The 13,407-nt window shown below is 35.9% G+C and overlaps 1 protein-coding gene across 1 annotated transcript in view; it reads right to left on the bottom strand.

Annotated features, from left to right (window-relative positions):
• Positions 1–12,920, bottom strand: part of TMEM131 (transmembrane protein 131) — a gene marked incomplete at its 5' end in the record, with an annotated part of 49,152 nt that extends 36,232 nt beyond the window's left edge. The window contains 8 exon segments of the mRNA XM_010169880.2: positions 115–133; positions 828–947; positions 2,930–3,038; positions 8,835–8,896; positions 9,845–9,901; positions 10,025–10,175; positions 11,998–12,078; positions 12,798–12,920. Of these exon segments, the coding sequence (XP_010168182.2) occupies positions 115–133; positions 828–947; positions 2,930–3,038; positions 8,835–8,896; positions 9,845–9,901; positions 10,025–10,175; positions 11,998–12,078; positions 12,798–12,920 (722 nt within the window).
• Between the last annotated feature and the right edge of the window lie 487 nt (positions 12,921–13,407).

Below are 13,407 nucleotides of genomic sequence, written 5' to 3' on the forward strand. Positions count from 1 at the left end.
TATGAAAAGAAAACGGTATGAGGAAAATGAAGACTCTCCTCAAACAAAATGTTTTTCTTACACAAAAGACTAGAATTTATTCAATTCAACAGCAGAAAAAAAGGTACATACCCCACTGCATGCTGAAACTATACTATTAACGTTACAGGGACACTGATAATTAAGTAATTCAAGCGACATAAGAATATATGTGATTCAGCATATTAGTAAGACTAAAAGTATGTGCTGAAGCATTAAGATAGTTTGCAAATTGTCCATATTCGTTATTAACCAAATTGGGCGTCTGCAGCACAGAAGTTCTGATAGGTAAGGCTTCGTTTGTTTATCTTTAAATTACTCTGTCAGTTCTGTTGATAAAGTAGCACCCCATTTCAACAATAATTTTACAGTCAAGTTAGCCATACTTTGCAAATAAATAACAAAAAATAAGGAAGTACTGACAGTCCTTCCAAAATTTTGCTTAAAACCAAAAAGACTTTCTCTAGTCCTATTTCATATAGTGATAGAACAGCAAATGCAAAAAATGGAAGAATTTCCAATGCTGCATTTTTAAAATGTCTCATCTGCAGCCTTCAACCACTCTGAAAAATGACTCACTAAGGTCACTTTGAACCCAAGGCCTGAAACCAACTTATGCATTACTAAGACTTCCTCATCTACTAGTGTAAAAACAGAAAAATTTAAACCATTAATTGTAGTTCTAAATGAGCTCCAGATTCAGAAAACTTAGTATCACCTCTTTATACTTCCTCTCTCCCTAAAAAGGCTAAATTCCCTGCTACATCAGCTAATTTACAGCATTAAGTTTTTGAACTATGTTCAGTTACTGTAAGCTTACCCATCCAACACCTCTGCTTGATACGGTATTTCAAGTTTGGAGTAGCTCTTCTCTTTTGCTTTAACAGTTATTTTCCCAGAAGACTGTGATGCTTTTTTTGCTTTTGACGCTGTGCACACAAGAATATAAGCAGTTTGTTAAAGGAGACAAAAAAAATGATCCATTAGTTTAGACTAGCATGAGTGGAAGAATAAAAGTAGAGAGCTAGCCCAGAGATGAAGTATCACAGAAGAGAAAAATAGATCTAAAGGAAATTTCAATAAGCAACACGGAATAAGTCTAGGAAGTAAGAGATCCGAGTTCTGAGTTCCTCACCCTTAACACTAGTTAGTTGACCTGCCTGAGTTTGTAAGCTTATCTATGAGAGCGAAGCCTGCTTGCTCCTGTCAAATAAATAACTTGGACATGTCCAGAGGATAATCCAGATCCCAGGTGAGCTGAGTTTCCCACTTATGTGGGAAAATACGGAATGAGTATGGAATACACCTATCCCTCCACTAAAGGGAAACTTGAGATGGCTGGGGTCCTTCCTCACTTAGAACTACTAGTCAAGCATGCCTTTAGACCAGGAACACAGCAACATTTTAATGAAGAAATCAAAGACATGATAAACTTTAAAGAAATAGAATCAGAACCCATGTAAGAACCCCAACTACACAAGTTCCAAGAACGAAGCTCACAGGTCTGCTTCAAGATCACAGAACATGCAATGTTATCCTGGTAGCAACACTGCCAGAAAAGTTGAGAGATCCAAATACTAGTTAGAAGAAGTCACTAGCCTCTAAAGGCCCTGCATGCATTAGGACAGCTGAAATAGCAAATATTTAGGGCTGGCTGCTTCACTGAAAAGAATTAACCAACTCAATCCCTTAAACACATCAAGCAACTTTACTGGGTCTTTTTCCCCAACTACCAATCCTTCCAAGATCTACCATATGTTAGTCAGTAGGTCCTCATATAACAATTCCCTCCAGCTTCAAAACCTGAACTTATTACCACCTCAGGCTGAAAGTGTTCAGAATTTATTTATAGGCTAAAACATACTTCACTCATCTTACAAACCATAAGCTATTAAAAATCTGAAGTGTTAATCAATAAACAACAAAAATAATAAAAATTAATCCAATCTTCTCTATCCATACAACTTCTAAAATGTCTTCCTGAAATGAAAAACACTGCTTCTATAAACCTTCATTTCTAAGCAATCCTGGCAGGGAGACTTACAGCACCAACTAGTATCTTAACAGCAGTAACATCTGATTAGAACAAAACCATTCTGACAGTTGATTAAAATCTCTATAAAAATGGAGGTGCCTTTCTACAAGATGTCAGCATAATATTTACAGTAGCGCTATGTAGGAGGGGAATGAGCCAGCACTTCTTTCATAAAGATATACATAAAAGTCAGTATCAGCATACATAACCTGTCTTTGTGGGAAAGGTACCAGTAAAAGGTTTTTCCACCTTCACCTCCCTTTTTCTTTAACATGAATTCAAGACAGCGAAATAAAATAAGTCAACTTTCACAGTAAGGTTCTCAAGAGCATGATAGAGCCCTATTTCCATAGGCATTCCAACATAAAATGTAAAGTTTTTAGAAATAAGATTTTGGATTCTTTTTGAAACTCTGGAAGGATCAAAGGGCAATCCAAAGGATATATTATCCTCTAATACATATTACGGCGAGGAACACATCCTGGTTTGTTAGGATTTCTCAAAACCAAATGCCTACATTGACTAACAATGCATTTAAAAAAAAAAAATCTGTGTCTTAACACAAGAATATTGCTTATGTTTAATAGAAATCTGATGTTGAGTTTTTATATACACACAGAGAAGATTGCTTAAGAATTCCACCTCTTCTCACCAGTATTTACCAGTCTAAGTTACTTGCTGATTATGATCAGAGATGATCCTTTCAGAAATAACTCAAGTTAGAAGAATTCTAAGCCTTTTCCAGGTAGGAAAATTCCATTTCCTTCTAAAAATAACAAATAATGCTTTGTTAAGAGAGTGGAAAATAATTCATGAAGTTTCAGCAAGTTTTAGGAAGCACTTGACAAATTCTAAGAAGAGAAGAGCAATACTTACCATCAAAGCTAATACTTGCAACTTTGGTATATTTACTTTCAGAGGCTTTTAACGTAACTGGCTTGAAATGTACTGTTATAGCTTCGTTCTGTGGTGTGGGTCTAACACTCTGCAAACAATCAAAATATGAAGCACCTGTAAATTTATCATTGTTAACACATTGCACAGCCTTCACATATCCTTCAAAGTGGTACAACTTTTGGCTGAGTTCTTACAGGTCTGTCTCTCCTATAACAAAGCAGTATTACAAGAGGCTTTAGAATTTTTTTTTGGTCCTGCAAATTACTAAGTCAGTATACAGGAAAGTGGGCAATAGAGAGTTCTCCTTGGGAATGTTGGATGAAGTGACAGTATGGATAGAGACATGTTAATAAAACAGAAAACAAGCTGTATTTAAATAAAGATTTATTTTTTATTCTTAATGCTGCAGGGTTACAATAGCTAGACTATTTGTTTCTGGTGCACATTAACAAAGCTGTTAACTGACTTCTGCAATTACTGGTGGTGATACAGACATCTACCTTGTCTCTGATCCCATGGTAAGTCTGCAGAGCTGCCACATGAAAAAAAAAATTAACTGTATAGAGAACAGTTTTGTAAATCCATGATGACATTCATCAGATACCAACATTTTACAAGATCACCTTTTGTATCTGAGGATTACTGGTTTAAATGTAATGGGAAAGGTGAATTGGGCATAATTAGAATAGCAATTATGTCAGTTATTAGCCAGAGTTGATTTGCATAGATGCTCATTGCTATGCAGCAGGACTATGGATTCCATGTCAATATCTGAAGACTCTATGAAGACTGCTAGCAAACTCTTTATCTCGATTCCATGGAGAGAAACTGAGCATGGAGTATTTAAATGCTCTTATTCTTGTTTTGCTTAAAATTAGGATGGCTGCCATGATTCTTCCTTCCCAGCTGTCTTCTTCTGCTGTAAGAACAGTTCAGCTGCTCATGTAGCAGCTGTTAAGCTACAGCAAATTACAGGATGCTGTATTAAGGAAACTGAAATGAGTGCTGGCTTAGCTTATGCTGGGCTGCAGAGGTTTAGCACCTGCTTCAGAAGCAGCTGAGCCTTTCTTGGTCAGAGAAGAGCAAGGCAGACAGCTAGTGGTACAAACCAATTACAGTTCCTCCAAGCTAAGCTGTCCTTGATTGTAAATTAAAGCCACAAAAACGTGCATACATAACTAAGTTCTGCAGGACACGTGATCCTTAGAGGAAACAAGCAGCACTGCTCTGCAGCTGATGAATAATCATAGAATGGTTTGGATTGGAAAGGACCTTTCAAGGTCATCCAGTCCAAGGCCCTTGCAGGGAGCAGGGACATCTTCAACTACATCAGTTTGCTCTGAGCCCCGCCCAACCTGACCTTTAAAATTTCCAGGGACAGGGCATCTACCACTTCTCTGGGCAACTCGTTTCAGTGTTTTACCACCCTCACTGGAAAAAAATTCTTCCTTATTTCTAGCCTAAACCTACCCTCATTTAGTTTTAAACCATTACCCCTTGTCCTGTTGCTGCAGGCCCTGATAAAAAGTTTGTCCCCATCTTTCTTATAGGCCCCCTTCAAGTAATGAGAGGCTACAATAAGGACTCCCCAGAACCTTCTCTTCTCCAGGCTGAATAACCCCAACTCTCTCAACTTGTCCTCATAGGAGAGGAGCTCCAGCCCTCTGACCATTTTCATGGCCTTCCTCTGGACCCTCCCTACAGGTCCATGTCTTTGTTGTGCTGAGGACTCCAGACCTGGACACAGTACTCCAGGTGGGGTCTCACCAGAGTGGAGTAGATCTGTTAACTATAAATACTGTATTTTGGATTTATAGGACTGACCTTTGTCAACCATCTGCATATACATGGTGCAGATATTTGCTATTTCTCTTAACGAGTCAATTCATAATTATCACAATTTTCTTCTAATTAAATCTATAATACAAAACTGAGATCTTGAGGCGTCTTTAGAAAACTTCTTAAAGCAGACAAAACCAAAGCTGTAATCAAGTTCATATCTTTTGCAGGGCAGAAAGGATGACTATTTCTAGTAGCTCTTTTAATGCAAAAGGCTGTTTTTTTAATTACTTAAGTTTGAAATTATGTGGATTTCGTTTCGTAAATCAAATCGGAAATACTCAGAAGGACAGCCTGTTGCCAGAAAAATGGCAGGTTCCAGAGGTGCAGCTCTTTAACCAGAAGTGTAATAAACCTAGATGTATTTACTCAAAATGTCTACAGCTAATGAATTTAGCTAAGGAAGGAATTTAGCACTGCTTTGTTGAAAGTTTCTTAACTACATCATGTATCTTTCTCATTTGTTGCTTGATTACATACTATAAAAGAAAATACATAATTAAGACAACTAAAGGAAAAACAAACATCCTTAAGAATCCTTTCAACTTCACTTTCCTCAAATTTTAATCTATTTCAAATAAAGCCCAAGTCCTGAGATGTGCATTAAGAATTCACAGAATGGACAGATTATGAGAAAACATGCAAAACAAGTTCCATCAAGAATCTAATACCTCCAATTTTCTCAGAAAATGTCCTGACAGCAACTTCTGTGGGGAACAAGAATTTAAAATAGACATGCCTCATTAATACATGGCTCCCCCATGGAGCACCCCAGTCAAGATTTCTGACCCTGACGTATGAACTTATATTCAATATTTAGCATAAGAGCAGAAAATTAGGACCTTAAATGTTCCAGAGAACACAGAGAAGGGAGAAAGGAGAAAGCTTTGTGCTACTGCAGCAGTTATTGGGAAAGACTGAAGTTTTTAAGGACTCTGAGACTACATCTATACTAATAAACTAAAGAGAAGAGTACAGGTGGAAACACTGGAATGTGTTCATCATGCTGTTTACCTGTCAGCAAGCTCCCAAGCATAGTTTTTGTCTTGCCCACTAAGACAAAAACTGAGCAGGCTATAGAATTTTTCTTACAGATAGCAAAGACACAGCTACCCTGCTGCAAGAGGAAAAGCACCCTGTGGCTACAGGCAGCACACTAAGGCTGCTTCAGTATGTGGCAGAACCAACTCTACACCGTTTTATTCGCTTTTACAGACACAATTATTTTGTCAGTAATAATTTGGCCTTCAGTTTAAACAGGGACACGACTAACTAACTAAAGTTTAGTTTCACCATAAAGCACCATCTAGAACAGCCACAGAATAAACTACTGCTAGGTTTTAATCCTTTAACGTAACTTTCCCTTGATAACTTTGAAACGTGTGCGCTCAAACATGCAGACCGAAAACATAACTCAGAAGGAAGCTACTTCTCGCAGGTTGATAAGAGAGGAAAAAAAATGTACTCTGAAGTATGTGAACTGTGACAGAAGTAAATACTTCCTTACACAAACACTTTCATTTTCAAAAGGATAGAAGTCAGCTTCAATATATGACTGTCCTGAAATTCCTGGTTCTTTATGCAAACATGATTGGGAGCTGATTTAAAGAGTGTCTTCCTTTTAGCAATCAAGTGGGCTTAAACTGCCTTAAAGAAACACAAAATTTTAATTCTAGAGAAAGTATAAAAGAAAGTTTTCTGCAATCTATATTTACTAGATATTTGACAGCATGGCTTAACTGTTGCAGCATGACAACAGGCCATCCAGTCATTAAACAAACATGATTCTCCTTAGTGATGGAGAAAACCCTACAAAATGTAATAAAGAAGTTTTTATAGTTTCAGAATTCAAAAAACAAAGTCAAGTGACTAGCTCTTGGTGACTTCCTCAACCAATTTGTTGGACCACAGCATGACTAAGTACTTACAGGCAGAACAACTACAGCTCTGGCAACAGTATTAGCAGTCTCTCACACACAGATGACCTGAAGATATTTAGTTCCTACAGCACCCAGCTTAAATACATGCTAAATATAGCCTTGGCCTTTTCTTCTGACATTAAGATGAAATTCATCACAGAGCTCTGTCTCACTGCTTTTAAACCCTAGCTCTAAAGGGCTAGAAATACATTTCTCAAGCTTTCCTAGAAGTAAGCTATTCACCAGGTTCCTTCCAAAAATTCTTCACTCTCATTTACCACTTTGAAATTTCTTGATTGGCACAGCAAAAGAAATTCACACAGCGCTTCAAATGCTAGAAAGGTTACAAACTTCACAACAAAGCTGTGCCTTAATGAGAACAACAACTGACTTGATGTGCCATATGTGACACACTGAAAAACACATCATATATAGACCTATGTGGTAACTTTATCATTGCAAAAGTAAGCCCCAAAAGCTTTAAGACCACCAAATTTACTGCTTTGATACAATGTAAAAGAAAAATTAATCTGGAAAAGTTCTGTCGCAGCATGTATAATAGTTATCAAATGATAGCATTCCATTAGACTGCAGTCTATAGTCTACAGTTTACGGTCCAAAGACCATAACTTTAGAAACATGGGTAGGTTTTTTTTAAACAGAGGACTATGAATTAGGTACTATATCATCAGACATTAGAAGTTATTCTGATATATTTAACTGCATTGTATTCCAGAAGTATATTACATACTTCAAAGAAAACAACAACCCCTCCACCCTCCAAATCCCCCCAAAAACCCAAAAACTGTCCCTATGCCAAAAACTTGGCACACATAAGAAGATGGACATGATATAAGACAGCAGACATAGCTGGAAAAATAATTTAATAAATTTACCAACCCTCTGACTGTAAAAATTATATACAGGTCTTTTTTTAAATAAAAAGCCCTCCATGGAAGCTTGTTCACAGCTTAGAAGGCCACAAGAGACCTTATAGAATCATCTGACCTCATTAACACAATAAGATGAGGACTGTGATGAATTCAACTCGGTTTGCACTATATTGCCAGTTTCTTTAGACTTGAAAATTATTAGCAAACAACAACTTAGCAAGCATTGCAAAGGACTATTATCACACTGGAGTCATCTTTGTTACTAAAAATGTGTCCTGTTTCTAGTCTAAATTCATCTAACCTCAGTTTCCAGTGTCTTATTTTAAGTTTTTGTTAGAAGTCTACTATTAAAATACTATTCCCTACAGTTACAGCTATAAGCTTGAAAAACATAGAAATGGTCTCCAAGAGCTCAGTAAGAAAACCTTTGCCAACCCTTCAGTCATTCTTCTGGCTCCTCTGGTTTCTTTTCAACACTTCAACACTTTTTGAAGTGCTCTGGGACAAGGTAGAGCTAGCTATACAACTAAATCTGGAAAACAAGGAAGACAGGAAGGGGAAAAGGAAGAAGTAAGAAAAATAGTGGGCAATGAGAAAAATTACACAGGGAAGTGGTATGAATGAACGAAGGCGAACTACCGGAATAGAGCCAAAATTCTGCAATAAAAATAGAAAGTAGAAAATCCAAACCCTAGAATTCTGAAGCTGGCTGCACTTTACGTGCAGCTGCAGTGATCTCGCTGAAAGGGCTCTAGGGTGCTTGCAGGCTTTTCTCTTATTTCAAGCTACAAAGCAGATAATCTGAAGAAAACAAGGGTCATTTTACAGTCTGCTTTTGAAAGCTACTCTTTGCTCATCTTAAAAGATTATGCTGGACAACCACTTTATACACTCTCATGGAGTCTGTGATGAGGACAAAGCATCCTACGGACTCTGCATTAATCTCTTGTTCGCTGAATGGGAGTTACTGTTCTCAAGTATAAAAGCTTCCAGAGGCTCAGATATTGCAGACACAGCCTATAAATCTTGAAACAGCTGTTCAAAGAAGGCTATGAAGTAAATGAATTTACCATGCATATAGATTATTTGCCGCACTATTAAGTTATGTTTTCAGTCACACATCACCTAGGTTCTAATTCTAAACACTACATGGTGAACCTGTGAACGATTCATTTTTATGAGAGAAAGTAAATCACAGTAAAAAGTTTCAAATTGAAAGGAAATAAAACTTACTGTAATTGGCACATCTTTTGTTCCTGAATTTAATAAATGCAGATTTAAAATTTTTGGCAGATCTGTTAAAGAACAAAAAACACACCTGGCTATTAGGCTATTTTAACATAAAAACCTTATACAAATCATCTGCACTAGCTGTTTTCCCATGTAACTCCATTGTTGTTCAGAGTTAAAACATGACAGTATTGCCAAAGTAGCTAGTCCCAAGAATCTGACACACTTAAAAACTGCTTTTTTCTGTATCAGTATGTCTGTACTACATGCTTCAGCTAACCACTTGTATTTCTAACACACTAAGAAATGAACAGGCTAAAAACACTATAATGAATGATTTTGCCAGACAAACCAATATTCAGCAGAAAATAATCTTATTTTAAAGTCTTTACATGTTAAGTTGCAAGGAAAAGTACTTCAGAAGCTACCCTTTTCAGCCAAAAGTAGATACATACTGTTTTTCTTCAGTAATGAATCCCTTTTACAGTTTCAAAAGATACTTTCACTTTTACTACTTTCTGCCATATTTTTTTTTTATTTCACTAAATAATATTAACTTAAAATGTAAAATGTTAGGCACAAATGTGTAAGTAGTAATTAAAAGATCACATCATAAATAACAAATTTGATAGTTTCACTATTATAACTTGCACTACTCCTTGTGTCTGAAAATTAAAACTTATGTAGATATAAAGCAAACTTTCAAAATGAGTTCACAAAGTAAGTAAACTGACAACGGTTTTCAGACTAAGCCATGTGCAACTGTGTAAGATTAATGCTATCACTAGACTTATAACTGGATGGGCAAACTACCGTTTGCTTGTATACATCTCAAGTATACTTGCAGGTGAATACGTTTGTGCACTGTTATAACACACTGTTCTCCTGCTTGTGAAACTCTGGCTTTTAAAAAGCATAATTCCACAAGCAACCCTGAATAATACAAAGATAACTGGGGTTTCCCCTTCCCACCCTTACTTATAAATATTTTTGAGACCTGAAGTATAGTTTACCTTGCGTTCGTAGCGTACCAAAATCTAGCATTTCAGTTGATGAATAGATTCCTGGTGCTTTAAGGAAAAAAAAAAAAAAGAAAAAAAAATTTAAAATTACCATTTTCTTATTATACTAAAAGTTAATTAAGTAATTTCAAAACAAACCAACAAAAACCAAAAAACCACTTTTCTACAAACCTGTTGTAACTTCTACTTCAACAGGGAGAATGATAAATTCTGTGTTGTCTGAGGCATTTGTTTTTATTCTAATGAAGGCTGTATGATTATCTGCTTCTCTTGAAGAAAAGCTGGCTCTCATCACTCCTTTTGTTTCATAGGGAGGTATTTCCTGATAAAGAATCAAAGCACATCTATGAGAGTGCAGTAATTACCAAAAAAGCTGCCACACCAAAAAATTCCAACAGAAGCATTGAGTATAATTGTAATAAGAGAAAAAGCTGCACTAGCAGTAACAGATAGGCTACATGTTATTAAAATTATCATTAAATTTAGCAAGGGTAGTTGTAATCATCTAATATGACAGTGATGAAAAACAGGTATATGCAAGAGGACTTTCATGTCCCATTCCATTAAGTTTTATGCACTAAAATTGTGATAAAAAAGATGGGAGACTAAATTGACAGAATCTACCAATAAACAAAATCTATTAATAAAAAAAAATTATTGAGTACAATAACACCAAACATTGTCTTTGCAAATTCTAATTTTTTTTTCTCCAAAGTAGACACCAGGCAAACAGTTTCAGTGCTACAGAAACAGATGTCAAAACCATATAACTAAAACCAAATTAAAACAGTGCAGAACTACAAGTAGCCAGAAGCTTGTGGAGCTGCAGCTTTATTAGTCACCAAGCAATTTCCAGAAAAAAAGTCAAAAGGCATTTCAGGTTCTGTACCAAGCCTATTCCATCAGTCCCAATCTGCATTCAGAGTTTGAAAGACAAGTCTTTCTGTACTTGCTGGACTCAGCTGCAGCACAAGACTAGCTTTAGAACCACAGCTGAAATACTAACATTGCATACATTGCACATTCTTCCCCATCACATTACAAAAGGGCTGAGGAACTGGACTTTTTTTTTTTTTTAATAGAAGATAAAAACCTTTATTTGAAATTTGGTGCTTCTTCCACTTTAAATGCAAAGAAGTATGGCAGAAAGTAGGAATTTTTTATGAGTAGTCCTTGCATCAATTTATATTGCTTCAATTGACAGCTTCTTTCTTTTGTGTTTTTGATGAAGGAAACTGGACAGGATGTCATCCATACAGGTGATGACTGTCTTACACATTTCTTCTGTGCTTTCTGTAGTACAAACTCATACCAATCTATTGTGGAGGTCAAGCCATATTTTCCATGACAATGATGTATTATTTGAGAACTGCTGAATATCAAAGTAACTAGTTTCAACTGCTACTACCTCGTGAGTTCCTAAACTAAAATTTTTCAAGTTCTGTTTTCGCACTTATTCACAGACCTAACATACTACAACCATCCATTAATGTTTCAAAGGATGTGATCTGACTCTTCTGTACGAGTAACCAGCAATCCAAGGTTTGTTTGATCTCTGAAGTAACTTTGAACAGTGATTACAAAAATACTCCTACATATGCAGACTGCTTCATCCAATCATCCAACCATTTGGCATCAAAACAATTCTAGACAATGCTGCACATCTGTATGTCCAAGTATCATCATCATATTTCAAATAATTTCTTCTACTTTGCAGCTTTTTCTTATTGCAGTGCAGCTCTTGACATAGCCAATACAATGATGTATCTGGGTGTTTCCTCCTATTGGTTTAATTTCTTCTAGTTGCCTTATTGTTTTGAAATACCAGTGGTTGACAGGAAAACCAAGGATTAGTGCTGACTAGTATAAACCTAACTGCTTTTCCAAGCAATACACTGGAAACTTTCACATCTCATCATTGCTTTAATTGGCAGCCTGGCCTAGAGAAGCTGATCCTATTATAAAGGTGGTCTATTTTACCATACAATTAACAGACCCAGTTATTGTTTCAATTTTATGGAGTATTTTTAATAATTACATTCCAAGAAATAAAGTTGGTAAAAAAACCCGCAAAACTTAAAATCATATCAAAATAAAACTTCTCCAAGCAAGTACAGTGAATGCTGCAAGACATAATTACTCACCCATAGCTTCCTTGTACCTCCTTGCTGACCTGTTGGAAGCTCTAAATGGAGATCACCTCCACTGGAATACATTTCTACAACCTGAGATGGATAACGGGAAAATGTTAGCACTCAACTTTAAAGAGATTCTGCTTTAGTTATCAGGTATTATAATGCGTCATGGGTTAACAACTACTTGACCACTGAAGTATCTTAATTTCTTAATCACTGAAATTCACTTTTAGTGATGATACTTGCTAGCGCTACACTTTATGTGCTTTCTGTATAATTTCACAGTTTGTGGATCATGTAACAGAATCCAATGACTTTTATCAGTGGACTAATTCATTTGACTGTTTGGTTAGATGCAGACATCAATCCTGCCTTAACCTAACAACGTTTGCCAACACTGCATACTAGGATACACCATAAAGACATCTTAAACTGTGCAAAACAAGCAAAAGGAAGCTAAGAGGCATGCCTGGATTAAATATACAAGATCTATTTTACTTCATTTGCTTCAGTATTTTTCTTAATTACCAGTGAAGTTTAACTCTTTTTCAGTAATTATGACCATTTTAAAAATAGAAATTGCACAGTAAAACCTCCATTTGCCAAATTAAGATATCTGTGAGCATAATCTACAATTTCTAGAACAACTGATTTGCATTTAAACAGAAAAACATTTACATAACATGAAAGACTTGGCCTCAAATAACTTTAAAGTCCAAACAAAATTTTAAGAAGTAGCAAAATAAACAAAATTTAAGTTTAATATCATAAACATAAATGAGCATTTAATGGCTTTCTCTTAGGCTCACCTGCAAAGGTTCACTGTGAGGGTTATGTATATTTATTATAGGAGAAAAACTGCTATTTACGGGAACTCGTGCCCCAATAAATGGGCGCAATCGATAGGGGTTTGGTACACCAATGCCAAACACCTGGTTCAGAAAAAGAAAAACAAGCTTAAGTAACTGTATGTAATTGATGCAGAGCCTAACATGTGTGCCAATTTTATTAATCTACCAAGTACTCTTTTCAATTAATTTCATACTATACTTCTAACCGAACATTTAAAACCATTATCATGCTAAAGCACAGAAATAAAGAAACCAGTTGAAGGGTATTTCTCATAGATACTACTTACTTATATTGACATGTTTAGAACACAGAAAGTCAAAATACCATCTTTTGTTCTGATACTCTGAAACACTAGATATGAGCTAAAGGTTAAAAAGATATGAAATATCCTTTAATCACACCATTATGGAACAGGCTATCCACATGGGAAGCTTATTTGTAGTTGTTTTCAAAACATAGCCATGGTAAAAGCCATACTCTTTTAATGAGAGGATTTCTCTCACTTTTCTGAATCTCTCATCTGTATAGTTTATCTTTCTGAAACTCAAGTAATTTTTTGACAGCTTA

This window comes from Antrostomus carolinensis, unplaced genomic scaffold (genome assembly GCF_000700745.2).
Source record: "Antrostomus carolinensis isolate BGI_N321 unplaced genomic scaffold, ASM70074v2 scaffold14006, whole genome shotgun sequence".
In the NCBI taxonomy this organism is placed as follows: domain Eukaryota; kingdom Metazoa; phylum Chordata; class Aves; order Caprimulgiformes; family Caprimulgidae; genus Antrostomus; species Antrostomus carolinensis.